This window comes from Triticum aestivum, chromosome 6A (assembly GCF_018294505.1).
Source record: "Triticum aestivum cultivar Chinese Spring chromosome 6A, IWGSC CS RefSeq v2.1, whole genome shotgun sequence".
Classification (NCBI taxonomy): Eukaryota; Viridiplantae; Streptophyta; class Magnoliopsida; order Poales; family Poaceae; genus Triticum; species Triticum aestivum.
In genome coordinates this window covers 474,245,631-474,273,399 of record NC_057809.1, presented here as the reverse complement: position 1 = coordinate 474,273,399, position 27,769 = coordinate 474,245,631, and the positions used below count along the sequence as shown (strand labels likewise).

At 44.3% G+C, this 27,769-nt stretch overlaps 1 protein-coding gene across 2 annotated transcripts; it reads left to right on the top strand.

The window, feature by feature from the left end:
- The first annotated feature begins 10,928 nt into the window (after positions 1-10,928).
- On the top strand, positions 10,929-23,034 carry LOC123127972 (protein argonaute 1A). 2 transcript variants are annotated; one of them, XM_044547851.1, is made up of 23 exons: positions 10,929-11,168; positions 16,263-16,948; positions 17,026-17,246; positions 17,320-17,469; positions 17,551-17,684; positions 18,526-18,635; positions 18,761-18,867; positions 18,960-19,098; positions 19,243-19,359; positions 19,820-19,927; positions 20,030-20,101; positions 20,205-20,327; positions 20,437-20,602; positions 20,706-20,827; positions 20,955-21,092; positions 21,272-21,414; positions 21,596-21,658; positions 21,726-21,789; positions 21,869-22,007; positions 22,132-22,205; positions 22,292-22,386; positions 22,472-22,503; positions 22,613-23,034. In XM_044547851.1, the coding sequence occupies exons 1-23, from the start codon at positions 11,126-11,128 to the stop codon at positions 22,822-22,824; spliced, it is 3,258 nt and encodes a 1,085-aa protein (XP_044403786.1). In that variant the 5' UTR covers positions 10,929-11,125; the 3' UTR covers positions 22,825-23,034. The 2 variants fall into 2 exon arrangements, with proteins under 2 accessions (XP_044403786.1, XP_044403787.1); XM_044547852.1 differs by lacking the exon at positions 10,929-11,168 and adding an exon at positions 14,934-15,243.
- The last annotated feature ends 4,735 nt before the right edge of the window (positions 23,035-27,769 follow it).

Here is a 27,769-nt window from a genome sequence, read left to right as displayed (position 1 = left end):
CTTCCTCTACGTTGCGTCAACGCTTCTGCTTCGGTCTACGAGGGTACGTAGACAACACTCTCCCCTCTCGTTGCTATGCATCACCATGATCTTGCGTGTGCGTAGGAATTTTTTTGAAATTACTACGTTCCCCAACAGTTTCAACCCTTACACATTGCATGAGTAGGATCTCTTAACATGTGGGTTTGGGAAGTAGATGATGAGGTAGAAACTATTTCTCTTTTATTATCAAACCCTGGGAGTTACTTCTACATTATGCCTATATTGCTATGCTATGCTCGTAGACGTGGATTGGGTTTGAGTGTATCCATGATAGATGTGAGTTGTTAATTAATGGTTCAACTTAAGGTGGCAACTTTAATACACATCTGGGTGGATTGCTTGTGGGAACCTGAAGAATCCAGTGTTGTCCTAGGATATCCCAGAGGACCCATGTGATCATCCTACGGTTCGCCACCCAGGCTCAAAGGGATCATAAGATTATTCATGCTAGAAACTTATGTGTGCAGCCACAAGCCATTATGCGCTCTGGCATAGTTGAGTATGTTGCATGACCTCTTGCAGTGGTAGGCTAGTAGATGTAGGGGATGTAGGTTGGTGCTATCTACCCGGGGTTAGAGTTAATGCTTCTGAAAGACTGTGTCTCGGTCATCCGTTTCTCAAACACCATGCAGTGCGAGAAATCCAACGGAGGATATCGAGTCTTGTGGGGAAAATGCGCAAACCTCTGCAGAGTGTATAAACTAATCATGGTTAGCCGTGTCCCCGGTTATGGACATCTTGAGTATCTGGTCCTTGAATTATTGATTTGATCTCATCACTCTAAATTAATTTATTTGGGTTGTTAATGATTACTTTAATGGGGATTGAGTTGGGGAACCTTCTCAATGATGTTTCAACTACCATGGTAGTTAAATAAAATTTATTCCTTTGATGTAGGGAAAAATTGGCTTTTCGCAAAAACAATATAACCATAGAGCCTCCACCAACCATATATGCATGTAGTGATAGCATTTATCTGTTCATTGCTCTACTGTGTTATATTGCCAGCATACTCCATGGGCTGACCCGTTTTCGGGCTGCAACGTATCATGTTGCAGACTTTTCAGACGATGAGTAAGGTGCCATAGGTCGTTTGTCATGCACTCAGCTATGCCGTTGGAGTTGATGGACTCACTTTATCTTCCAAGCCTTCCGTTGTTATCGAATTAGATGGCCTTAAGCCATATTTATTGTAATAAGTTCTTTTTTGAGACATTCGACATAATAAGTGTGTGATTGCTACTCTGTTATAAATCCTTCGAGTACTATATATGTGTGTCAGCATTACCGATCCAGGGATGACACTGAACACATAGACTTGATCGTCTGAGGTCGGGTCGCTACATTTTAGAGCACGACGGTGGTTATATTTTAAAGAAATAGTTGCACTCTCATGCTTCACTTAGATCATTTTGAGAGTTGATAATAGTAATGGCAATATGCACAAGTTGTGAATTTGGTCCTAATATGATAGGTATTCAAGAGGGATATAATAAAAACTTTCTTGTAGATCACTGAATATGCTAAGTTTGATTCCTTGTGATACTTTGCGATATAAAGGTGGTAATATGTGGGTTGTTCTAGTGAGTAATTATGGTTTAGTAAGAATGTTTGTGTTAAGGTTTGTGATTCTCGAAGCATGCATGTATAGTCTCTCATTATGCTAAGAAGTTGGAGCATGATTTATTATTGATTGTCTTCCTTATGAGTGACGGTCGGGGACGAGCGATGGTCTTTGCCTACCAATTTATCCCTCTAGGAGCATGCGTAGTAGTACTCTGCTTTGAGGGCTAATAAACTTTTGCAATAAGTATATGAGTTCTTTATGACTAATGTGTCCATGAATTATATGCACTTTCACCTTTCCGCAATTGCTAGCCTCTTTGGTACCATGCATTGCCCTGTCTCACCTTGAGATGTGATGTAAACTTCACTGGTACACCCAAACCCCATGATATGATACGCTTTATCACATATAAACATCCTTATATCTTACTCAAAACAGCCACCATACCTACCTATTATGGCATTTCCATAGCCATTCCGAGATACTTCCACCGTTCCATTTTTATGACACACATCATTATTGTCATATTGCTTTGCATGATCATATAGCTAACATAGTATTTGTGGCTCAGCCACTGTTCATCGTTTTTATACATCTTATGCTAGATCATTTCACATCCTGGTACACCGCTAGAGGCATTCATATAGAGTCATATTTTGTTCTAGTATCGAGTTGTAATTTTGAGTTGTGAGTAAATATAAGTGTGATGATCATCATTATTCATTATTAGAGCATTGTCCCAAGTGATGAAATAAAAATGGAAAAAAGAGGCCAAAAAGATCCCAAGAAAAGAAAAGGAAAAAGTGAGAGAAAAAGAAAGAAGGGGCAATGTTACTATCCGTTCCACACTTGTGCTTCAAAGTAGCAACATGTTTTTCATATAGAGAGTCTCCTATGCTTTCATTTTTATATAACTAGTGGGAATTTTTCATTGTAGAACTTGGCTTGTATATTTCAATGATGGGTTTCCTTAGATGCCCGAGGTCTTCATGAGCAAGCAAGTTGGATGTACACCCACTTAGTTTTCTTTTTGAGCTTTCATACACTTATAGCTCTTAGTGCATCTGTTGCATGGCAATCCATACTCATTGCATTGACATCAATTGAGGGGCATCTCCATAACCCATTGATTAGCCTCGTCGATGTGAGACTTTCTCCTTTTTTGTCTTCTCCATATTATCTCTATCGCCATACTCTATTCCACCCATATTGCTATATTCGTGGCTTGCTCTCATGTATTGCGTGAGGGTTGAAAAAACTAAAGCGCGTTAAAAAGTATGAACCAATTGCTCGGCTTGTCATCGGGGTTGTGCATGATAAATACTTTGTGTTAAGAAGATGGAGCATGACAAGGCTATATGATTTTGTAGGGATAACGTTCTTTAGCATTGATATCTTGAAAGACATGATTGCTTGTTAGTATGCCTTATTATTATTATTATTGTTGTTGTTGTTGTTGTTGTTGTTGTTGTTGTTGTTGTTGTTGTTGTTGTTGTTGTTGTTGTTGTTGTTTTTATGTCAAATTGGAGACTATTGTTTTGAATCATTCGAATCTTAATATTCATGCCACAAAAGAGAGATTACATGATGAACATGTTAGGTAGCATTCCACATCAAATAATCTGTTTTATCATTTACCTACTTGAGGATGAGCAGGAATTAAGCTTGGGGATGCTTGATACGTCTCCAGCGTATCTATAAGTTTTTATTGTTCCATTCTATTATAGTATCAATCTTGGATGTTTTATATGCAATTATATATCATTTTTTTGGACTAACCTATTAACTTAATGCTAAGTGCCAGTTGATTTTTTTGGCTGTTTTTGGTTTTCCAGAAAATCAGTACCAAACGAAGTCCAAATGCCACGAAACTTTTTGATGATTTTTTCTGGACATAAGAGACACTAAGGTTCGAGAGGAAGTCAAAAGACGAAGGGGGTGGCCACGAGCCCACCAGGGCATGCCTCATGGGCCCCTCATTGCTCCATTTCACCTAATTTTGTCTTTATAAATTCTCTAAAATCGGGAAAGCAACAAAGAGCCATCCAAAACACTTTTTCCGCCGCCATAAACTTCTGTTCTCGCGAGATCCCATCTGTAGGCCTTTTTCGATACTCTGTCGGAGGGGGAATCGATCACGGAGGGGCTCTACATCAACCTTGCTGCCCTTCTGATGATGTGTGAGTAGTTTACCACACACCCACGGGTCCATAGCTAGTAGCTAGATGACTTCTTTTGTCTGTTTGATCTTCAATACAATGTTTTCCTCGATGTTCTTGGAGATCTATTCGATGTAATCTTTTTTTCAGTGTGTTTGTTGGGATTTGATGAATAGTGGATTTATGATCAGAACTATTCATGAATATTATTCGAGTCTTCTCTGAATTCTTTTATGCATGATTATTATAGCTTTGTATTTATCTCAGATCTATTGATTTGGTTTGGCTAACTAGATTGATCTATCTTGCATTGGAAGAGGTGCCTTGTGATGGGTTCGATCTTCCGGTGCTCAATCCAGTGACAGAAGGGGACATGACATGTATTTGTATCGTTTCCATTAAGGATAAAACGATGGGGTTTATTCATATTGATTGGATTTACTTTGTCTATATCATGTCATCTTGCTTAAGGCGTTACTCCGTTCTTTATGAACTTAATACTCTAGATGCATGTTGGATAGCGGTCGATATGTGGAGTAATAGTAGTAGATGCAGGCAGGAGTCGTTCTACTTGTCTCAGACATGATGTCTATATACATGATCATTGCCTTTGATATCGTCATGATTATTCGCTTTTCTATCAATTGCCCAACAGTAATTTGTTTACCCACAATATGCTATGTTCAAGAGACAAATCTCTAGTAAAAACTATGGCCCTTGGGTTCTTATCTTTATCATATATTAAAATTCAAAAATACCTTGCTACAATTGTATTTACTTTATTTTATTTTGTGTTTTTTTATCTATCTATCACTACGAGATTTGATCTTTACAATTAACCGCCAAGGGATTGACAACCCCTTGTTTGCGTTGGGTGCAAGTATTTGTTATGTTGTGTGTAGGTACTGCTAACGAGGTGTTGCGTGATTCTTCTACTGGATTGATAACCTTGCTTCTTGACGAAGAGAAATACTTATCTCTATTATATTGCATCATCCTTTTCTCTTCAGAAAAATCACAACGTAGCTCACAAATAGCACAAGCGGGCGTGCCAACCATGCTTCGAGGTTGTTCGTCTTGCTCGTGCATGGCGGTGTGATGGGAACTTCTTTTGCGAGCGCACGCGGCAGTGCATCGAAAGCGTCATGGAGATGGTGCAGGTCTGCGTCTTTTAATCCTACGATGCATGTGTGATTGGTCGAAAGTTGGGCCGGTCGACCGACAATTAGTACTGTCCTTTTGAAATGCATGCGTTCCAGATACAATAGTTCGTTGGACATTACCTTGGGAGCTATATCTTGTATACTATGAGTGTGTACTCCGTCTCGCAATAGGCGAGCGCGAGATGGGTCGACCAGTAGGGGTTTCTGGGAGCAGGTTTCTACAGGGTTTTTCGTTTCTCTTGTGTCGGTTTCTCCTTTTTTTTTCCTTTTTTTTCTAATTTGGTATTTTTATCGTTTTTTCTTTTTGGTTTCAATTTTTTTACTTCAATTTCATTTTTCCTTATTTTCAACACGTGTCCACTTTCTGTCATGCATGATGTACATTTTTTCGTATGTATCATGGACACTTTTTGTACATGTTTAACATTTTTTAAATACAGGATTAATATTTTAAATATTAGTTTTATTGTATAATTTTTTCGTACAGGTTGATCATTTTTTATACATTTTTAAAATACATAATTAACATTCTTTATGTCTATTTTTTCTTGCATGTCCTATATTTTTCGTATACATCAATAATATTGTTTATACTTGTTTAACAGTTTTAAAATATACTCCCTCCAGTCCTTTTTACTCTGCACATTGGATTTGCCGAAAGTCAAACTTTGCTAAGTTTGACCAAATTTATATTAGAAATTATTAGCATCTATAATATCTAATAAATATAATACGAAAATACATTCCAAGATGAATCTAATGATATTGGTGTTGTTATGTGAATGTCTATAATTTTTTATATAAACTTGGTCAAAGTTGGATGAGATTGACTTCGGACAAATGTAATATGCAGAGTAAAAAGAATCGGAGGGAGTATGATTAACGTTTTTTAATACATGTATTTAATGTCTACTTATTCCATACATGTTTTTACGGTCGTATACATCAGGAATATATTTTTATATGTGTGTAACAATTTTTGAATTACATGATTACCTTTTGTAAATTTTAGTACATTTTTTGAAGCACGTGAATGTATTTTTTTACAAACTTTTTTTGAATGCTTTCAACATTTCTTTTAAACTATGGTAATAAATTTTGTTCACTATGTTACAATTTTTAAAGTCATGGACCTTAAAAATGTACTCAAATTTTAGTTTGTGATTTATATATACAAAAAATGTTGGCATTTGTGAAATTTAATCAGTAAGATTTAATAAAAAATATCAAAATTATAACAAAAGAAAATAATAATTATGATGTCAACCTGACGAAAGCCTACTGGGTCGGTGCACTAACCGGTTCCTTGGCGAGCCGAGCTACTGCCTCGCAGCGTGCGAGATATAGCCGTGCCCGGACAGTACAATTTACAAGGGATTTATCTGTAGGTCCAGTGCCATTCTCATGGGCCAAATCATTTTGGTCAGAATGACAAATGCGAACAGCCGCCGGCCTTGCAAATATGAAATCTTTCTTGTTTGTGTCTGTCAAAGGAACAAAATCACTAGGTGAGGAGTACTCGTTACAAAGATCACTTCAACTTCCTAGATTGGGACAAGTGACGCACATGCAAAGCGCCACTTGTTGCAACCTGAGAGTTTCCTTTTTTTCGTAGATCCGTTTATTTAAAATGTTTTATCTCTCAAATCGTGCGTCCAAATCTCAAACCGTTTTCACCGTTGAATTCCTCGCGTCGAGACCTTCAAAACTAAATCCCATGTTGATAGGTTTTGACGAACTTTTTTTCACGAAAAAACCGGCCGAAAAAACTGGATGAAAAAACCGAACCGGGAGCACGGGGTTTTTCCTTTGCCGAAAGAGGCACGCCCGTGCCTCTCACGAAATCACCAACGTGCCTCTCGCGGAAGCAAAACCGTGACTCTCGCGGAAGGAAAAAAAAGAGAAACACATTTTTTTCCATCTCCGAGGAGGCACGGCTGTGACTCGCGAAAGCACACGTGTCTCTTACAGAAGCAAAACCGTGACTCTCGCGAAAGGAAAAAAAATAGAAAACACGTTTTTTTCGTTTCCGAAAGACACGGCCGTGACTCTCGCGAAAGCACAACTATGCCTCTCGCGGAAGCAAAACCGAGACTCTCGCAAAAGAATAAAAACAGAAAATGCGTTTTTTTCGTTTCCGAGAGGCACGGTCGCGACTCTCGCGAAAGCACAACCGTGCCTCTCGCGGAAGAAAAAACATGACTCTCGGGAAAGAAAAAAAAAATAAAAAACACGTTTTTTTCATTTCTGAGAGGCACGACCGTGACTTTTGTGAAAACAAAACCGTGCCTCTCGCGGAAGGAAAACCGTGACTCTACCGAAAGGAAATAAAAAAGAAAACGTGTTTTTTCACGCAAAATTTTTTTTCAAATTTTTTTGTCGAAAAGCTAAGAAAGACCGATGGAAAACCAAAGCGTTGAAAAAGCCCGAAGAAAAAACCGTTTAAATAGCCGAAAACGCGTGCGGAAAAAAAAATCCGAAGGGAGTGCCCAGAGCGTGACACGTGATGAATGGCTGAGAACGCGCCAAATGACGTTGATCGTTGCGAGGCTTCCGAAGGAGCGCTCGTTAACTAGTGCCTCCCAGGAGCGAAATAGAGAAACGTTCACCTAAAGAGGCAAATAAATGGATGGGGTTCATCTAAATAAAGATGGGGTGCAACAACATTCTTGAAGTTGAGCATGTCCTTGAATTTTTTTATTGGAAGTGTCAGCCAAGGCCTCAGCCTTGTGTGAAGGTCTGAAGCTGCCAAGCTGGCTAACCGGATGGGGTGAAACAACATTCTTCCACGCATGGATAATATCACAGTGGTTCAAGCTCTTAATCAGGATGAATGTTATTCTATGATGGTAGCCCCTATATTAAATGATTGTCGTCGAGAGTTAGTGAGTTTGACAAGGCTTGTATCAATTTATGTAATAGCGTATGTGTTGGCTGAATGGGGTCACGAGAACTTGCCTTTGGTTTGGTTTGATTTGTCCTTTGATTTTATCATTAAGCTCTTAACGGACCATAAGTGTGATTTGATTTTTAATAAAGCTAGTCATAAAGGTCTTCTCATATAGTATGATAGTAGTCTACAAATACACCAATTAGCTCCACGCACACGATTCCTGGGGAGACGTCCAGACTCGCTCATGTCACCTCCAAGGGGGCGGCTTGGGCGAATCCTAGCAGCCGCCCCCGACCCTCCCTCCCTCGCTAGCTGCTTCCCCGCCGCTGCCAGAGGAGGTCGGCGAGCAAAGCTCGCCTGGCAGACGACGGGCTTTCCTCCTCTCTCCACGAGGGGATCTCTGGCCCAAACGCGATGGCGACCCTAGGCGCCCGGCGTGGAGGCGGAGTTGGCACGTTTTGGCAGCGGTCCGATAGGATTCCGACGGCGGCTGGGCCACCACAGCTGCCGGGGTAGCATGGGGCCGGCCATGGCTGCTGGCTGCGGTGCATTTGGAGTTTCCCTCCCCGGATCGGTTCTCCTCCATCATCATGTGGACGCCTGGGGCGGCGACCCTAGGCTTGACGGTGGTGGTCATCTCCTTCGTCAGGGGTGTTCGGCCTGAAGGCTGGGTAGTCGGATCTTAGATCCGTCATCTAGCCCCTGCTGCGAGTCGGGGTGACATAGTTGCTGATGAAAACCGAGCCGATGACGAGCGATGGCGGCGTTCTGCATCGTTGCCTTGATGAAGGCATCGTTGTGTAACTACTATCGACCCACTCATGCTACTCCGGGGGATACCCTAGGATCTGGTCTTCCATATCGAATGATGGCGGCACTGCGGTGTCGTTTCTCTCTTGAAACCATCGTTTGTGGAGTAGCGCTGAACGATAAAGGCGGGGGTGGAGCGGTTTCGTCTTGCATTGAGCTTCGGTGGAGATGTCAAGTCATGCTTGACCGACAAGTGCTACGTCGTGTCATGCCTGTTCGGCAGGTGCTACACACGACATATCTTCCAGAGACTTCAAGCTACGCCGGGTGGTCGTACTTGGCGGCATGGTGCTGCGGTGTACCGGCAGCGACCGCGATGTGCTCATCAGTTTGCGCGCAGGGAAGTGGTGTCGTTGGGCGTCGTGGTGGCGTCAACAGATGGCCGGACTAGCAAGGGTGATGCGGATCTCTGTCCTGAAGATGGGTCAGTGGTTCGATGATGATGATGGCGACTTCTAAAACGTGCGCACATGGTGTACGCTTTAGGTTTGCTGCACAAGCTGTAGATTACGATACGTTATGTGAATGTATCGGCAACGACATCGGTTTTAGATATGAGGAGTGAGAGTACTCCATATTATGGAGTTTATAAGTGTGAACGATGGCTTGGGTAGCTTGATGTACTCCCTCTGTTTTTATTTATTCCGCATATTAGAGTTGACTGAAGTCAAACTTTGTAAAGTTTGACCAAATTTATAAAAAAGAATATAAATATTTAGCATAACAAATCTATATGATGTGGAAGTACATTCAACAACGAATCTAATGATATTGATTTGTTATTGTATATGTTAATATTTTTGTCTATAAATTTTGTTAAAGTTTGTATAGCTTGACTTTGATCAAAACTAATATGCGAAGTAAATAAAAACGGAGGGAGTATTTTCTTGTCAGATTTTTCTTGAATAATTAATTAAGATGATTGCATGCGTTGACCAAAAGAAATGAAGGTCATCTCATCGAAAAAAGAAGAAGACGAGGAAGGAAATAAAAGGAGAAAAAACAAGTGAAGACGCACTTTGTCTCCCGATAATCAAACCCGCACCAAAAATAAAAAAAGAAGTCACGCCGTACGGGCAGATCCACGTTGCGGTCTCACTTTTACAGAGTGCACATAGAAATATAGAAATAATAGTCGCGCACCTGCAGGCGCTTTCCTCGACGCCAGAAAAGGAAAAGACGCGCGCAGATACGGACTACAAAAGGGATCCGGCTTGCCTGTTCTCTCTCCATGCTCCCATCCGTGTTTCCACTTCATCCTACGGCTGTTCTTTTTTCTTTTTCTTTTTTAATCTAATCATCTTCCTTCCTGATTTTCAGAGGGTGGGACCGGACATTAATTTTTTCAATCAAATTAAGTCACGTATGCGGGAGCACGGATGGGAGCATGAAAAAAAAGCAGGCAAGTCTCGTTGGCCCGAACAGACACGTCGGCGCCCCACCCGGACCGCACGGACTAGAGCGAGCGATTCTGCCCGCTTGAGCTTGAGCTTGACTTTATTCCATCCACGAGCACGGCATATTCTCCATCAGGGCTGGCTGATGAGGAGGTGCTCGGTCGCTTTCTAGTCTGGTTTACAGCCATTGTTGCCCCCGTCGCCATTGCCGGAAGCGGGCCTCCTTTCTTGGCCCTTGTGGCGTGTGACGGGGCGCTTTCTTGTAAACTACGAAGAAATGAAGATAGTACTCCATCCATCCGTTGCATCGTTATCCCAGAGGAGGATAGGCACCACTTGCTAATAAAATTGGTATCGGGTTATCAGCCCCACGACGACCAATAATTAGCGGCCCCGAGGAGCGAGACCAGTGGCAGCGCACATGAACCATCAGCTAGTGATCAGTCGACCCAATTCCAGCATATACAAGTGCAACTGTGACATAGTCGGAACCACCCCAGCGAGACGCTGACATGTAGAACCCTAAGTTTCAAGTCCGCGGCTGTCACTGTCACATAGTACACGCCAGCGAGGAGCGCACGAGCCAATTAAGCCCCGACCGGGCCGAGCTAGGCCGATTTGTTAAGCCGCAAGTGCCAGATTAAGCAAGCAATGGCCAATGAGGGCGATCGCCGTCCTGTTGGCCCCCTCGTGCGCTAGCTAGCTAGCTGCGCCTCACCATCGCTCGCCAGCAGCGACTGGCGATGGCTCTACGTGCGGTATCGCATCAGCCGCCACATTGCGCGACTCGGCTGCCTTCTCTTCTGTCTGCGCGCCAAGGAGACCAGTGAGTGAGAGGGACGTACAGCAGGCGCCCACCCACCAGCAAATACAAATGCTATCTATCTAACTATCTATAAGAATTATTAACAACACCAACACCAACACCCACATCTCCCTCTTCACGTCTCCCTCCTCCAACTCCAATCTCGTTTCATTGTCCGCTGCGGATTTGGGACCGATCTGCCTGCCAATGCTGGCGGCGGCCGGCCTGCCGGGATCTTTCGAGCGAGGGGCGGCGCGGCGCAGCTTTGACGGCGGAACACACCGCGACGATGGCCTCCCGGACGGACAACGGGTACTCCCCCCATGATCAAGGTATGGATATGCTTCGCATTTTATTTCCTGCACATGGTTTTGCTCAGGTTGGCAGCTATATTAATTATGTAGTAGTGCAAATGGACGACGGGTACGGTTCGGATGATCAAGTAGTATTTGCTGCTTCCTCCGTCTATCCGTTTCTTGACGCTTGTAAAACTGTCCGCGTCGTTTTCGCTCGACGAGTATCTACGAGATTGTCCGGGTGCTGCTGTTCTTGCTCCGTCTTCTGACGGATGGTCAGACTGTCAGAGGTTGCAAACAATACGTGGACGCTGTTGATCTCCTGTCTCTTCAAGTAGTAGCTGATTTGCGAATGTTGTCTTTTATCCGATCCTGAGATGAATGACGTGCGAGATGGATTAGGTAATCAGTTAGAGCATCTTCAATGAATGGTTCAAATTTTGACGATTCAAAACCGAAGATATAAAATTTAAACCGTCAAAAGTGCGTTTTGGAGCTTTGAAAAAAGGCCAACTCCAACAGATGGCCCAAAATCATGGTCCACAAGAGCAATTCCAATAGATGGTCCAAATTCATGGTCCAAAATCAGCCAGCAGCTGCAGGTTGGATCGGCTGCTGCTGACGGCAGCGGTCGGCTCCGGACGGCGGCGGTGATAAGAAATGAGCTTGGAGACCGACCAAGAAGAGCTCAGCGGGCGGCGAAGAATAGTTCGACAGCCGGGTGGAGGGCTTGGTGCGGCGTCGTGCGGCCGGGGCAACAGCCGTGGACAAGCTCACGGCCGGCGGGGAGGAGGTCGGCGGCAGCCTAAGACCCAACGAAGGCCTACCGCGGCAGCTGGACCGCCGGAGGCGCCGAATCCCGCGTCAGCTGCCTCCCGATTCGGCGGCGTCCGGGCGGCTGCGAGCCGGCTACCGGCGAGGGAGGCGACGGGGGCGACAGCGGCGAGGATGTAGGGTGGTGGCGGCGCCGACGGCGAGGTTTTGCGTGGTCACGACGGCGGATTCTGTCTGGCTGGTCTTCGGACGGGCGGACAGGCGCGGGCGAGAAAGGAAAGGAAGTGGCGGTTGGGTGTTCGCGGGCGGCGGTTGGTTTTGGACCAGATGCACCATGTAATGTAAATTTACACCGCAAGGTGTTATATTTTACTCCCCGCAAAAAAAAAGGTGTTATATTTTACATCATGAAAAGACCGCGATCTAATTTTTTTTCATATAAACTGTCTATTAGAGCAGTGTTTTTTGCTTGAGACGATTCAAAAATTAGGTACTTTTACGTTTGAACCATTTATTGAAAATGGTCTTAGTACTGGCTGTTTTTGACCGCTGCAGCGCGTCGAATGTTTCCATCGGTGTTAATGTTATCGTCTACTCGCCGAAGACGTAACAGATCACGCACCAGAGAGTTACGGCTGAAAACAAGTTTAACTAATCCCAGGTCAAAATGAATTATGGTGCTGGTGCTCCATCCATGTCACTATCTCCTGTTTAGTGGGAAAAGTATTGGAGAATACACATAACTTTTTTTTTTTGCAGGAGAACTTCTAATTTATCCATCTTCAATCATGACAGTACAACGAACATTAGAAATAAAAATTACATTCAGAACCATAAACCACCTAGCGACTACTATAAGCACCGAAGCGAGCGGAAGGCGCGCCGTCGTCATCGCCCCTCCATCGCTAGAGCCGGGCATAACTTGTTGTAGTAGACAGTCAGAAAATCGCCGTGCTAAGACCCCATAGGATCAGCACCCCAGAACAGCAACCGCCGCCGATGAAAAATAACGTAGATCGAAAGGATCCAAACCGAAGACACACGGACATAAACGAACAACAATGAGATCCAAGCAAATTCACCAAAGATAGATCTGTCAAAGACATACCTCTACACGCCCACCAACGATGCTAAACGCACCACCGGAACGGGGGCTAGGCGGGGAGACCTTTATTCCATCTTCAGCGAGCCGCCGTCGTCTTCCATTCCTGAGTAGGACACAAACCCTAGCAAGATTGAAAGAACGACTAAAAACGGAGCCCTCCCGCCGGCCCTTGTCAGGATCCACCGCGCCTACATGGCCCTAGGACCACCGGAGACGAGGCGGACCTGTGCCGACGCCGGCGAGAGGCACGAACCCTAACTTTCTTTCTTGGAGGAGGAAGAGGAGGCGGAGCCCTGGCATAGAACTTTTGCATAACACCCATACCAATAAATTGTCAGCGCACATCATCGATTTTATAGGCAGGGCAACAGTTTTTGTCAGAACTATGGCTTTGGGTTGATTTATGTATTTATTTTGTTAGACCTTATTGAATGATGCAATAAATATGGTTATATGTATCGCTCGATGCTAAGGTCGGGGTAATCCCTCCTTTCTTAAAAAAATAACACCCCTACCAATTGCTCATGCTTTCACCTGTGCCGAAACCACCAAATACATGGGTGATCTTCAACTATTCATCCTTTTGCACTTTGACAATTTGCCCTCAATACATTACAATGGATAATCTGCCCAACTTTACTTCGGCATTTTTCCCCATAACAGGTTAGCCTCACCCAAAATGTCGATATACCACTAACACCATTTACTTGACTACACCCTTCCCTTTTCTTGTTCGTTTCCCTTCCCACCACTCCTGAATAATTTCTGATGATGATGAATAACTGACACACTGAGATGGAGCAGTGGGACGGCGAGCTAGGCAGCGACGTTCATGGGTGCCGCGACCGGGCAACTGTGAATTGTATAGAGGCAGTGTGATGGGTATCTATGTGGCTTGGAGCGGCGAGGCGGCAACATTCATTGAGGTGGTGAATGGGCAGACACAAACTACATGGAGACAACGACTTGCAGAACAATGCCTGGTGAGGTGGCGACTTAGGCGAGGACTGATAGAGCAATAACAACTGGGATGCACAGACCAAGCCACTTCGATGGAGACAACTACGTGCGACATGTTTCGTTGAATCAGGGATGTCTACTTCATGAAAGAGCTTAACCATAAGGAGCGGGTGACTGTGCACAAGTCATTTGCTTTCTCCGTTGCGGAGAAAAGGGACATCAAAATAAAGAGGAGGAGAATCAGCTACCTCCACAAAACCTACATAGGGGTATTTGGTCATCGAATTTTGATCCAAAATGCTCACATAATGTGAAAGGAATAAAAAATATTCAAAAGCCAAGAGATCAGATATAAAAAGAGCAAATCGTCCAAGTAAAAATTAGGGGAAAGGATCAAATCCCAAAGATTCACAATGTTTTACTATTATGCACGCACCTCATCGAATTTTGAATCCAGAATGTTCACATAATGTGAAATAAATAAAAAATATTCTAAAAAGCCAAGAGCTCAATATAAAAAAAAGGTTGAGCAAATGTAATGTTATGGGAGGCAAAATGTCAAAGTAAAATGGGCAAAAGATCAAATCTCAAATATTAATCATGTTTGTTATTACCATGCGCTGAATTTTTTTCAGTGTGTCGGTCAAATTGATGAGCCGCCGATGCCACAAAACGCGACATCTTAGATGGAAGCGAGGCGAAGGTTTAAGAGGTACATATACGGGGGCATCGATGTTAAAGTTGGTTGTGCCCGATACACAAGGAAGGCCAGGGGTGGCGATATGGCTAAGGTGACAATTCAAGCTGGACGGGGCGGCAAGGCGGCATGCGGAAGTGCTGCCAATGATACTGTTGAAGTCAGGAGGAGGAAGAGGATACCGCAGCCGTTGGATTTTACAACGGGCGTGGTCAATCCAACGGACCAAAAAAATAAAATAAAAAAAATTCACTCGCCTGGTCAACAGTCTCCAAAATTCTCCCCTCTGCCACCCGTGCACACCGCCATGGCGGCTCCTACCCCAGCCAGCGCGACCGGTGAGCCCCCTCGCGGCGGCCCCATCTCTCCAAAACCCAAGAGACCGTGACGGCCGCTCCAGCAATTCGTCATCTTCCCTTCACGGCCGGGGGAACGATTGGCGCCGCTCCACGTTGCCCTACCCCATGCCGTCGGCCTTCACGCCTTGTCCAGCGAAGTCGCGCTTGGCCGCCATGACAGCGAGAGCGTGCTCCCAGACCTCAACAGCAAGGCCAACGCCCAGCTATGCCGCCACGGCAAGTTTTTTTTTCCTTTCCATACCTGCAGAATAAATTTCGTTCGTTGTCACGGTTGAATAAGCCATGTTATGGACTTGTTTTGATCTTAACCGTGATTTCAATAAAGTGCTGTATGGAATTAGTAATGTGAAAATTCAGATATGATTATCCTAGAATTTATTTTTTAGATTTGCCATGTTGGTACTGAAATCTGTAATTTTTCATGTTGAACTCTCATGTTAAAATGTCATGAGGCTGTGATTATATTCAGTTTTGCTTGTGTTGCCATGTGCAATTTTTTGTGTTTTCATGGTGGTTTCGTGTTGTCATGTTGAAAACACAATGCATTCAAGTTTCCGTAGAAAAATGTAAGAGTTTTGAAGTTGCCATGTTCAAATTGCAAACAAAGTTCCATGAAAAATTGCAACCAAGCACTGCTTGCACACAGCTGCAGGAGCAAGTCAATACATTAGGATACACGGCAGTAGCAGCACGATGCCACGAAGTACCAACACTAAGCTTGTTTATGTACCACTGAGGGGAAAGGGGGGCATTGATCCAATTAACTGAGGACTTTAACTTTTTCTTGAGGTATCAGAGGACTTTAACAAAGTGAACTGGCAATAACGAGAAAGTCGGTGGCTGAGTGGAACATAAGCAATTGAGGGATTTCCAGTAGCGTATGATTTAAGTGGACACTGTTTGATGGCATATAAACAAGTTTCTTTTTGTTAGTTTTGCTTTGGACAACAAGATTCAGTTTGTTTTTCCTTTTGATAAAGAATATGTTACTCTGCCCGTTGCTGCCTGAAAAGAATTGCAAATCCTGTCTTCCAGTTTAGGCCATAATATTTAGCACATGTAGTGCTCTTCAATTCTACGCAAAATGCTAATCATTTCCCGTTCTCTTTATTCTAGTTTGTGCTTGGTCATTGTGTTATCTGTCTTGATACTCTTTATTCTTCATCTTTCTATGCCTGCTAGTTATTGTTTATGTTACCAACATCAATAGTAAAACTATTTGCTTCACCTTGCAGCTTTAACTATGGTGAAAAATAAAAGATATACCCCCCCTAGCGCACGGGGAAGTACTGAAACTCGCAGTGCTCCAAGAACCCCTGGTCAGGATCCATCACAGCGGGTTGAGAGAGCTCAACAGCATGGAGGTGGCGGTCGGCTACATGCCAATACTCAATATTCTCAACAAGGTGGTCGTGGTGGTGGACAACACCTGAGTTCTGGTGGACATTTTCAGGATCCAGCATCACATCAACCATTTGGTGGTCCTGTTAAGTATCAAGCACATGGGTATTATGGCCATGGTGCCCCACGCCAAAGAGGAACACCACAACCATACCATGATGGGCATAGGAGTGGGAGTCATGGACGCGGAGTTCCTGCTACTCCATCAGTAACACTTCCCGAACTGCACCAAGCTCCACAAGTCCAGAACCAAGTTCCGGTGCTTAGACCTTCACCACCCGAAACTGGCTCATCCTCACTACATGTTGAGATGAACACTGGACAAGTCCAGTTACAGTTTCAGCAACTTGATATCCCAGGTCAAAGTTCCTCTAGACAAGGTATCCAATCAGCACCATCGTCGACTAAATCAGTAAGATTTCCAATGCGGCCTGGCAAGGGTACATTTGGCAGTAGGTGCATCGTGAAAGCAAATCATTTCTCTGCTGAATTGCCTGATAAAGATCTTCACCAGTATGATGTAAGGTCTCATTCTTGCAGAACTTCTTGAACATATAATATGTTCCTCTCATGAGCTTTCATTTGATATCACACCAGGTATCTATAACTCCCGACATTCCTTCCCGTGGTGTCAATCGTGCTGTCATAGGACAACTTGTAACACTCTTCAGACATTCTCTTTTGGGTGGTCGTCTTCCTGCCTATGATGGAAGGAAGAGCCTATATACTGCTGGACCGTTGCCATTTACTTCTAGGACCTTTAATATTGTTCTACAGGATGAGGATGATAAACTTGGTGGTGCGCAAGTTGCACAAAGGTTTGCTATTGTAGACATAGCCATTAGCTGATACACGTTTGTGTTCCTTGCTGATATATCTCCTTACCTTAAGGCGCGAAAAACATTTTACGGTCGCCATCAAATTTGCCGCGCGTGCCGATCTCCATCATTTAGCTATGTTTTTAGCTGGGAAGCAACCAGATGCTCCTCAAGAAGCTATTCAAGTGCTTGACATTGTTCTACGTGAATTACCTACTGCAAGGTAATCTTTTCCCACCATGTGGATGTATGATACTATTGTTTTAGCATGGCTGTTGAACATTTCTTCACTTTTCATGTTTAGGTATTCCCCAGTTGCCAGGTCATTTTATTCACCGAACTTAGGGAGGCGCCAGCAACTTGGTGATGGCTTGGAAAGTTGGCGTGGTTTTTACCAGAGCATACGGCCCACACAGATGGGACTTTCACTGAATATTGGTTAGATCCCAACTCTTTATCTTCACAATCCATAGTACCACTATGAGACGAGCAATCATTGTTTCCACTTTAGAATAATGACCATTTTAAGAATAACTCGTAGTAGATGAAACAGTTGACTACTGATAACTATTGCTTGCTTCTTGCGAATTACTGCCTCTGTTTCGTAATAAGTTAAGGGGGGAGTATAACTTAAGGGGATTGCTATTGGTAAATATAGCTTTGGCTACAATGAAGTTTATAATTTCCATCCGCTAATATTTCCCTACTCAGGCCTCTTGCTTCTAGGATGATTGGTAGGTAGTGTATGTAAATTTCACAAATCACAGATACATCAGCCATGTTTGCTCCAATAGATTAATAATGTTGAGAGAAAAAATATAGGATCCATCACTATCGAAAAATTGTTCACAGTTTGAACTGCCCTCTCAATATGACATCCCGTGCCCCGTGCCCATATGGCCATATCCTTATAATCTGCTACCGCCTTGTCTTTTATTTTCAGGGCTTGTTGAGCTGTGCCCTCAGCAGAACACTCCTGTACTATTTGTCGTGCTACCTTTGTGTGTGTGTGTGGACCTGTGTTGAACTTTGTGGCTGCGGTGGTTTTCTTTATATATAAAGTGGGGCAAAAGCCTTTTTCGGTAAATAGCAGCCAATATTAGGAGCATATTTATTTTTGGAAATCTTGAATCTTAGATGTTGTATTTATGTGCCATGCTTGGTGGGTAAACCTTTGTTCCATGTTCAGTCCAGTCCTAAGATATGAATCATATAGTGTCATTAAATTGATCTGGTCTTCTCTAGCATCTTGAAATAGCTTGACATTTTTGCTTTGCAGATATGTCATCTACAGCGTTCATTGAGCCTCTTCCTGTGATTGATTTCGTTGCACAACTCTTGAACAGAAACGTCTCAGTCAGACCATTATCAGATGCTGACCGTGTGAAGGTTATGTTATTCTATCGATTATCACATGGTTTTATATTTTACTCGTATGTTTTCAAGTACATGCTTAATTTGTAGCTCTGTGCTTACTCTTTACTTGACAAGCTTCCTTCCTTTTCACTGATCAGATCAAGAAGGCTCTACGAGGTGTAAAGGTTGAGGTCACACATAGAGGCAATATGCGCAGAAAGTATCGTATATTTGGTCTTACCTCACAAGCAACAAGAGAATTAACGTATGTAGTTCACTTACCTAGATGTGAACCCTCTGTTATGTCCATCGCACTGTTAATTTGATTGTTGCCTTTCTTGGTTTGGCATGTGACAGTTTCCCTATAGATGATCATGGTACTGTTAAGACAGTATTGAAGTACTTCCAGGAGACGTATGGTTTTAACATTCAGCACACCACTTTACCTTGCTTGCAAGTGGGTAACCAACAGAGACCGAATTTTCTTCCGATGGAGGTTGGCATCCTAAACAACCTGTATTATCTCGTGTCATACTTTTCGAACATATTGAACAGTAAAAACATTCGGCATGCTACATAGAGTTAAAGAGTTATAGAAACATCCATTTCATATCATATGTTGCCTCCTTTTACCTTGAAGGTATGTAAGATTGTTGAGGGACAGCGTTACTCGAAACGACTGAATGAGAAGCAGATAACTGCTCTTCTTAAGGTGACCTGCCAGCATCCCCAACAGCGGGAGCTGGACATTTTGCAGGTAACTTTGCCGCATTTTGTGGTGTGAACTATTTTAAACTGATTTATTTCTGTTTCACTGTATTATTATGTGGATTTCTTTGTTATTTTTAGCGATGGCCTGTTTCTGGGTTTAGCCACACATGCTTTCAACTATGTATATAAGCTCGTCCAATTTCCTATTATCATTTATCTACTCTAGTGGACCTGGTTTTCCTTTTTCTTACACTAATTTGGACTTGGTAGTGATATTTGAAAACATGTCCAATAACTTGTTATTGCAACTAGAATCTGGTGTTGCCTTATATTGTACACATGCTAAGGTGGCTTGATGGGAGTCAATTGCTCCTTGTGGTATAACACTACAGATAACCATGTATTTATCATTTTTCTTGCATATAATCATAGTCAGTTTTATTCTCTTCCTACAACAAGAATGGCTTCCATGTTGAACCTGTTTCTTGATTTGTTCTGGTTACCAGACGGTGAATCACAACGCATACCATGAGGATCCATATGCACGGGAGTTTGGTATAAGGATTGATGAACGTCTTGCATCAGTTGAAGCTCGAGTCCTACCTCCCCCTAGAGTAAGTTCAATGTTTTAACACATGGTTGACATCTTTCAACTCTCACTATTTTATATGCTACATCTTTTCCCTGGATGTCTGATTACTGTTTTTATCTATTAGCTTAAGTACCACGATAGTGGCAGAGAGAAGGATGTATTGCCAAGAATTGGCCAATGGAATATGAGGCATAAGGTATGCTCTTAAATCCTTCATTATAAACGGTATTCCTGTGTATCTCTTCCAATATTTGTTTGAAAATGCTATGCAATTTTTTGCTTCCAATATTTGGTTGTAGAAAATGGTCAATGGTGGTAGAGTTAAGGAGTGGATATGTATTAACTTTGCTCGGAATGTCCAAGATAGTGCTGCCAGGAGTTTCTGTCGTCAGCTGGCTGACATGTGCGAAATATCTGGAATGGTAGGTCTATATTATCCACTGCCTCCAGACATTTTTTTTCAACATGTTCATTTACATTCAGTTGTTTTAACGTTCTCTTTCTCATACGCTTCATATCCTCTCACCACAGGACTTCTCAAAGGATCCTCTGCTTCCTCCTTTATGTACGAGAGCTGAGCATGTAGAAAGAGCACTCAGGGCACACTATCGAGATGCTATGAATATTCTGAAACCACTGGGCAGGGAGCTTGACCTGCTCATTGCAATTTTGCCTGACAATAATGGTCCTCTTTATGGTATGCCCTCTAATTAAACGATAACTAGTGTATTATGTAATACAAATACTAACTATTATTCTTATCAATTTCTGACGCTGTGTTGTTCTTATCATTCCCTCAGGTAATCTCAAAAGAATATGCGAGACAGATCTTGGATTGGTCTCTCAATGCTGTCTCACGAAACATGTTTTTAAGACGACACAGCAGTATCTTGCAAACGTCGCCCTTAAAATCAATGTTAAGGTTTGTCCTGTTCTGTGGCTTCTGTCTACTACGAACCTGGTGTTTGTAGTTCTGTTCCTTCTATGCTTGATGTTCACATTCCTTTACTCTTTTCTATACTTGATGTTCACATTCCTTTACTCTTTAGGTGGGAGGGAGAAATACTGTACTTGTTGATGCTCTGTCAAGGAGAATTCCCCTTGTTAGTGACAGACCAACCATTATATTTGGTGCTGATGTTACCCATCCTCATCCTGGAGAAGATTCTAGCCCTTCCATTGCAGCTGTAGGTGCATAACATGTTAATCTTAAATCATTATGCATGCATTATTTTGTAGTAAAACTTATATTCTGGGCAAAAGTTTGCTCTTTCAATGCCAAGCATCCGCTTTTCAGTTTTACTGTTGTCATGTTCTCGTCATGCTGGGCACCCAACGATTTGTAAATGATTTTATGCTCATGCAGGTTGTTGCTTCTCAAGATTGGCCTGAGGTCACCAAATATGCTGGATTGGTGAGTGCACAAACCCGTCGCCAGGAGTTGATACAAGATCTTTTTAAAGTATGGCAAGATCCTCAGAGAGGGACTGTAAATGGTGGAATGGTTAGGTATGATCTTGTTCACTTGTAACACCTGAATATTGTTTGAACGGTATGCGTGTAATACTTTACAAATTTAACACGCAGAGGACACATACATATTAATGCCTGTCGCTAGGAGTTAAGACCTGAATCTTGTTCACTTGCACCTCATCAATACCTAAATATACATGTTCTATTGACTATGCAGAGAACTTCTCCTTTCCTTTCATAGATCAACTGGACAGAAACCCCAAAGGATCATATTCTATAGGTACTATCTTAATTTAAGCATGTCCAATTGGCGTTATTGTATAGAACCTCACACATTTTTTTTTCAGGGATGGTGTTAGCGAAGGACAGTTCTATCAGGTTCTGTTGTATGAGCTTGATGCGATTAGAAAGGTGAGGTTGTGTTTTCTCTAAATATTGTCGCATGAGATCTGCATGGAGTCTGAACATTTTTGCTGTTTAACAAACCTAGGCGTGCGCATCCTTGGAGTCCAATTATCAGCCACCTGTTACCTTTGTGGTGGTCCAGAAGCGCCATCATACACGGCTATTTGCTAATAACCACAACGATCAGCGAAGTGTTGACACAAAAAGTGGAAACATACTGCCTGGTGAGTTGTTTGCCTTGTTAGCGAGTTTACTTGCTTTGTGTAGCTTCTCGACTCCATGCATGAAAGCTCAATTACTGAACTCAGAGTCAACTTTTAGTTACCATCTTATATCTTATTTTATTAGGTACTGTGGTTGATTCAAAGATATGCCATCCTACCGAGTTCGATTTCTACCTTTGTAGCCATGCTGGTATTCAGGTGAGTTTTTCTGTACAGGTAGAAATGAGAGCATTCTTCATCTGATGGGATTGACTTGATCTAACCTTACATTACATTACTTTCAGGGAACAAGCCGCCCTGCGCATTACCATGTCCTTTGGGATGAGAACAATTTTACCGCGGATGGTTTACAGACTCTCACGAACAATTTGTGTTACACGTAAGTTACCGTCACGCTAATCCTGTTCCGACTTTTATATGCTTATGACCAGTAAACTTGACCGTTAATTGCCCTATTGTTGCAGCTACGCAAGGTGCACCCGTTCTGTATCGATTGGTAAGCAGAGGATGCATCAAAACCTCCGTTCGGTTATACCTAGTTGATGTTGAAAATCATCAGACTTTCTTGTATAGCATTATTCTCAGTGTACTGGTTTCATGTGCAGTGCCTCCGGCATACTATGCTCACCTCGCGGCTTTTCGAGCTCGGTTCTACATGGAACCGGATACCTCCGATGGTGGCTCGGTCGCGAGCGGTGCCACGACAAGCCGTGCCCCTCCTGGTGCACGCGGCGGCAGTAGAGCTGCAGGGAATGTTGCTGTTAAGCCTCTGCCTGAGCTCAAGGAAAACGTGAAGCGTGTCATGTTTTACTGCTGATAAGTTGGGGCAACGCCTCCGGGGTCCGGGCTATCTATTCCCCGTGATCCCAACTGAAGTGCCTGCTGATTTACCAATCCTTTCTTTGCGGCAGAAAATCAATCATCAGTCATCACATGAGTGTATCTATATATGTATCAGTGCTGCCATGTTTCCTGTGCAACCTGAACATCTCAATTCCTCTTTTCATCTACAGATTTTCAAATGGCATTTTCCCTGTTTGTCTTGGCCAGATTATTGGCCTGCACATTCAAACATCCGTCGAGATTTGCAGCGCCTGTGACCAGTAAGTACAGCCACGCTTCAGTCTAGACGGACCCCTACCAAGTACGTACCAGAGTAGTACTTCTATTTAGAAACCAACACCATCTCTGCTCTGCTGTGCGTGCAACGCAGTACTATTTGTCTGAAGTGCCCCTGCTATACCTATACACGAACAAAACTGAAGGCCAAAAGACCTAAGGATCTATGTAAGAGCATCTCCAGCCGTGTCCCCAACAGGCCCCTCCCCCTACGCGAATTTTTAGCGCCGGTGACCGAAATCGGCCCAATCGCGCCTTCAGGATCTCGTTTAGCGCCGGTTTGGGCCAAATACAGAGCCGACGATCCTGCCCCGAATCCAAGCGGCCGGGTGTCGCCTGGGCGCGCCGGCGCACGCGAAAAGCGGCGTGGGGCCACTCTATCAGCGACTGAAGCCCTTTTCCCGCCGTTTTCTCCCGCTTCCCCCCCTAGGCTCCTCTCTCTTCTCCATTCCTTCCGCCAAAACGCTCGCCTCCTCCCTATCCTTCCGCCCGCCATGCCGCCGAAGAAGTATGTGATGTCGCACGCCGCGACGGATCCCACAGCCGCCGCCGCCCAGCCGAAGCAAAGGAAGCCGAGGGCACCGCTATCCAAGCCCCACGGCATGAGCAACGCCGAGTGGAAGGCAGATGTGGAGCGCCGAGAGGCCGTCACCGCCGACAGGCGCAACAGGGCCAAGAAGGCCAGGGAAAAAGCGGCGCGCGCTGCGGCGGCGGCGGAACAAGCGGAGGCGGCACGCGCGGCGATGATGAATCCACCCGGTGGGCACTCGTACACGGCCTGGAGCCAGCAAAGCGTCGGCTCTCCGGCTGGGTTCTCGTCGTCGCCGCACCCATGGAGCACGTCGTCGCCGGGCTATGCCGATGGGGACGCCCATGGTGGCTTCAACTCCAACATCACCTTCCCCCATGGGCGCCCTGTTCAGCGCACGCCCTCGCCCGCGTTCGCCGGCATGCACTACAGGCCGTACACGTACTCGCCGCCGGACTACGCAGCCTCATCGACGCCACCTCTTCGCCGCGTCCTATACTCTGAAGACGCATCTTGACGCATCTCGGTGACGCCGACGCGACGGAGGCCGACATGGAGGACATCATCGCAGCCGGCTCGGCTGCCGCCGCCGCTTCCCCCGGGTTCACTACCAAGGACGGCTCGATTGACCTCGGCGACATGGACGACTAGCTCGACTACGGCGAGGAAGAGCCGGAGGAGGAGGAAGAGGAGGAGGAGGAACCGGCGCCGAGAGGAAAGGCAAGAAGAAGAAGAAGAAGAAGAAGAAGAAGAAGAAGAAGAAGAAGAAGAAGAAGAAGAAGAAGAAGAAGAAGAAGAAGAAGAAGAAGGCGGCCAAGCCCGGCGAGCCACGCATCAAGTGGGCGTCCAAGGAAGAGGAGTGCCTCGCCGAAGCGTGGAAGGTCGTCCGCCTCGACCCGGTCACGGGCACGAACTAGAGCATCGAGACGTATTGGGACCGCATCAAGATCGAGTTCGACGAGCGGAAGCTCGTCGACCCCTACTTTAAAAGCGTGCACATGAAGCGTGGGTCGAAGGCGATGGCGAACCATTGGGGGCTTATCCAAACGGCGTGCAACAAATGGCATGGGATCGTCGAGGAGGTCGCGGCTTGCCCGGAGAGCGGCACCAGCGTCGAAGATCAGGTATCGCACGCCGTCCTTACTGCTGCCTTCCGCCGTGCGCGTGCCCAGCACGCCGACTGATGTTCTTTCCTTCTGCGCAGCTGCTACGCATGCTCGCCATGTTCCGCGATGACAACATCGACGCAGAGTTCAAGTACCTTCACGTCTTCAAGCGGATCGACAAGTGCGAGAAATGGGCGGCCGTCGGACGCACCCTCGCCAAAGCGAAAGAGACGTACAAGCCGGACGCGCTGACCACGGGCGCAGCCGACGGGCGCCTGGACGGCAACAAAGGTGCCAAGAAGGCGAAATACGCCGAGTCGGCTGCCGCGCGCGTGCAAGAGTCCATCGAACACTGCCTCGCCGACGCCAAGACCAGGGCCGCTCAGCGAGAAGAGAAAACTGAGGCGAGGTGGGTTGTTTTGATGACGAACAGCGCCGTCAAACTCGACTTGCTCCGGACCAACGCCGCCGCGAAACTCAAAGCTCAAGACGCGAAGAGAAGGAACAACGACCTCGCCTTCTTGATGGGTGGCGCTGACATGCTCCAGAGCGGCGACGAGAAGCTCAAGGTGTGGTTTTTGGTGGAGCGCGGCCTCATCCTGAATCAGATACCGACGCCGCCAACGCCGCCGCCCAGCCCGGCGGCTGATGACGATGCCTCTGCGACGCCCAGCCCCCCCGACGATGCCTCCGCCGCGCCCTGCAACACAGAAGCCGCGCCGACCAGCCCGGAAGCCGCGCTGACTCCTTCCAGCCCGCGTACGCCGCCGCCGACGCCGCCGGAGGTTGAGCTCGACGTTTGATGTACTCCTTCCGCGTTCTTCCTTTTCTGTACGCCGAACTACTGCTTGTCCTTTTATTTGATCGCCGAACTGTAGCACCGAATCGCCGAACTATTGCGATGATCGCCTGTTTATTGTTTCTTTGAGCGGAAACAATGGATTTCGAATATGGGGCGCCTTGGGGGGCGGTACCTGGGGCATGATTGGGGCGAAACGAATTCCAGAAACCGATCTAGCGCCGGCTCGCTTTTAGGCCGCTTTTTTTTGATATCCTGAAAGACCGAATGGCTGAAGATGCTTAAAAAAGAACGGAAACAGAACAAAGAACAAGGGTAGCAAGAGGGATCGCAGGTCTAGCTTCTCGTGCCGGGTGTACGCGCCGCACTGAGATCGGTATCGCACAACACGAATGCACCCGTGACCATGGGCGGTATAAATATTTTCCGCACGCACATCTGGTGAAGGACTGAAGGTTCTCACCGTGTGCAGGCCCGAGCACGCAGCGACAACGCTAGAAACAGAACCAATTTAGCTGCATGTAGGTTGCCTGAAATTTTATTTTCGGCCAGTCGATTTTGTGTGCCGTTGATATTGCTTTGCTATTCGTGCTGTTATTTTTTTCTAGTTGGTTTATTAGGGATTTCTTGTTGGTTCTCTGAGGTGTTTGGGCTGCGTTAAATTTTTTCCCGCGAATACGTAAAGTTTGGGTATCATTTCAATGATAAAAGAAGAGCAGAATGAGTGCATAGGAAGATAGAACACATGACACGAACACATACATGAGAAAGCGTGGGCATGGCACCCGGAGCAGCGAAACAAAGGGATGCTCAGCCCAAACAGAAAGAAACACAGCTAAACCACCATCCTAGATAGAGGGCAAGTCGAAACTGACAAGGTGTCGATCGTCTCCAAAGCCAACACCAGGGACCCTGCGAGCAAGCAAGATGGTGCCTTCAAGAGGGGGAGCGACGCCCTGACGCCACCGTCATCCGATCCGAAGAACCAGATCAAGAATTTTTTCCTTGTGCTCGAAGAGGGGTACGAATAGAGGCCATGGCAGCGCCTCCAAAAAGAGAAACGACACTTGCAAGTGTCGCCGCTGCAAGCGTCGACAAGCCGAGCAGGGATTTTGCCCTAGCCTGAGTCCAAGCAATCCCATCATCATTGTGTTAAATTGACCGACCACATATTTGGGTCAGTTGATTCCTTAACGGGTCGAAGCCCATTACTAGGCGCGACCCAACCTTCTCCTTTCTCCCATTTGTTTTGTTTTTTCTGTTTTTTTCTTTTTATTTATTACATGTTTCTTTAAATTTCATGGATAGTTTTGTGATGTTGGGTGAGTGTAAATATATGCACACAAATAGTATACAATATGTGTCAAAATTGCATTATTATATGGTTAATCTTTGCGTATTAAAAATGTGCAATTTTAGTGCAAAGTTGTGTGCTTGTTTTTTAAATTTTATTTCTTTTTAAATGGTAATACCAATGCTACTAATACATTCTTATTTAAATTTATTATTTAAATTTTATAGTTTTATTTTATTTTCCTTTCTTCTAAGGTGATATCAATACCACTAATTCATTCCTTCATTGAAAACTTATTTTTTGAAAAAAATATACTATCATATGTTTCTGCTTGCATGTATTAAAAATCAAAATTTTTGTGTGCTGTGTACACTTTCTGTCATTGTTTTTTAGATTTTATTTACTTAAAGGGTAATAGCAATGCCACTAATTCATTCTTTCTTAGAAAATGTCAGTATTTCAATTTTCTTAGATTATTTTTCTTTCTTGTTAAAGGTAATACCAATGCCACTAAACCATTCTTTCTTAGAAAAACTTGTTATTTTGAATTTCTTTGTTTATATTTCATTTTATTTCTTCTTAAAAGGTAATACCAAAGCCACCAATTCATTATTTCTTCGAAACTTCATTATTTTAATTTTGTTTTAGTTTTTATTTCATTTTCTTTCATCTTAAAGGGTAATATCAAAGCCAGTAATTTATTTGTTTCTTGGAAACCTTCATTATTTGTTTTTTTGTTTTTACCTCATAGTTTTGATTTTGGTTTAATTTTTATTTTATTTTATTTCTTATTAAAAGTGTAATGCCAAAGCCACTAATTCATTCTTTCTTAAAAAATATTTTCATTTTTATGTAGTTTCATTTTCTTTCTTCTTAAAGGTTAATACCCAAGCAACCAATTCATTGGTTTTAGAA

What these genes read in the sequence shown, in the direction of transcription:
- LOC123127972 (XM_044547851.1), top strand. Translation starts at nt 11,126, where the DNA reads ATGGCCTCCCGGACGGACAACGGGTACTCCCCCCATGATCAAG. An exon ending in CAGATGCTGACCGTGTGAAG is followed by an intron (nt 18,636 to 18,760) that starts GTTATGTTATTC and finishes TTCACTGATCAG; the next exon opens with ATCAAGAAGGCTCTACGAGG. An exon ending in AGCTTGATGCGATTAGAAAG is followed by an intron (nt 21,790 to 21,868) that starts GTGAGGTTGTGT and finishes TAACAAACCTAG; the next exon opens with GCGTGCGCATCCTTGGAGTC.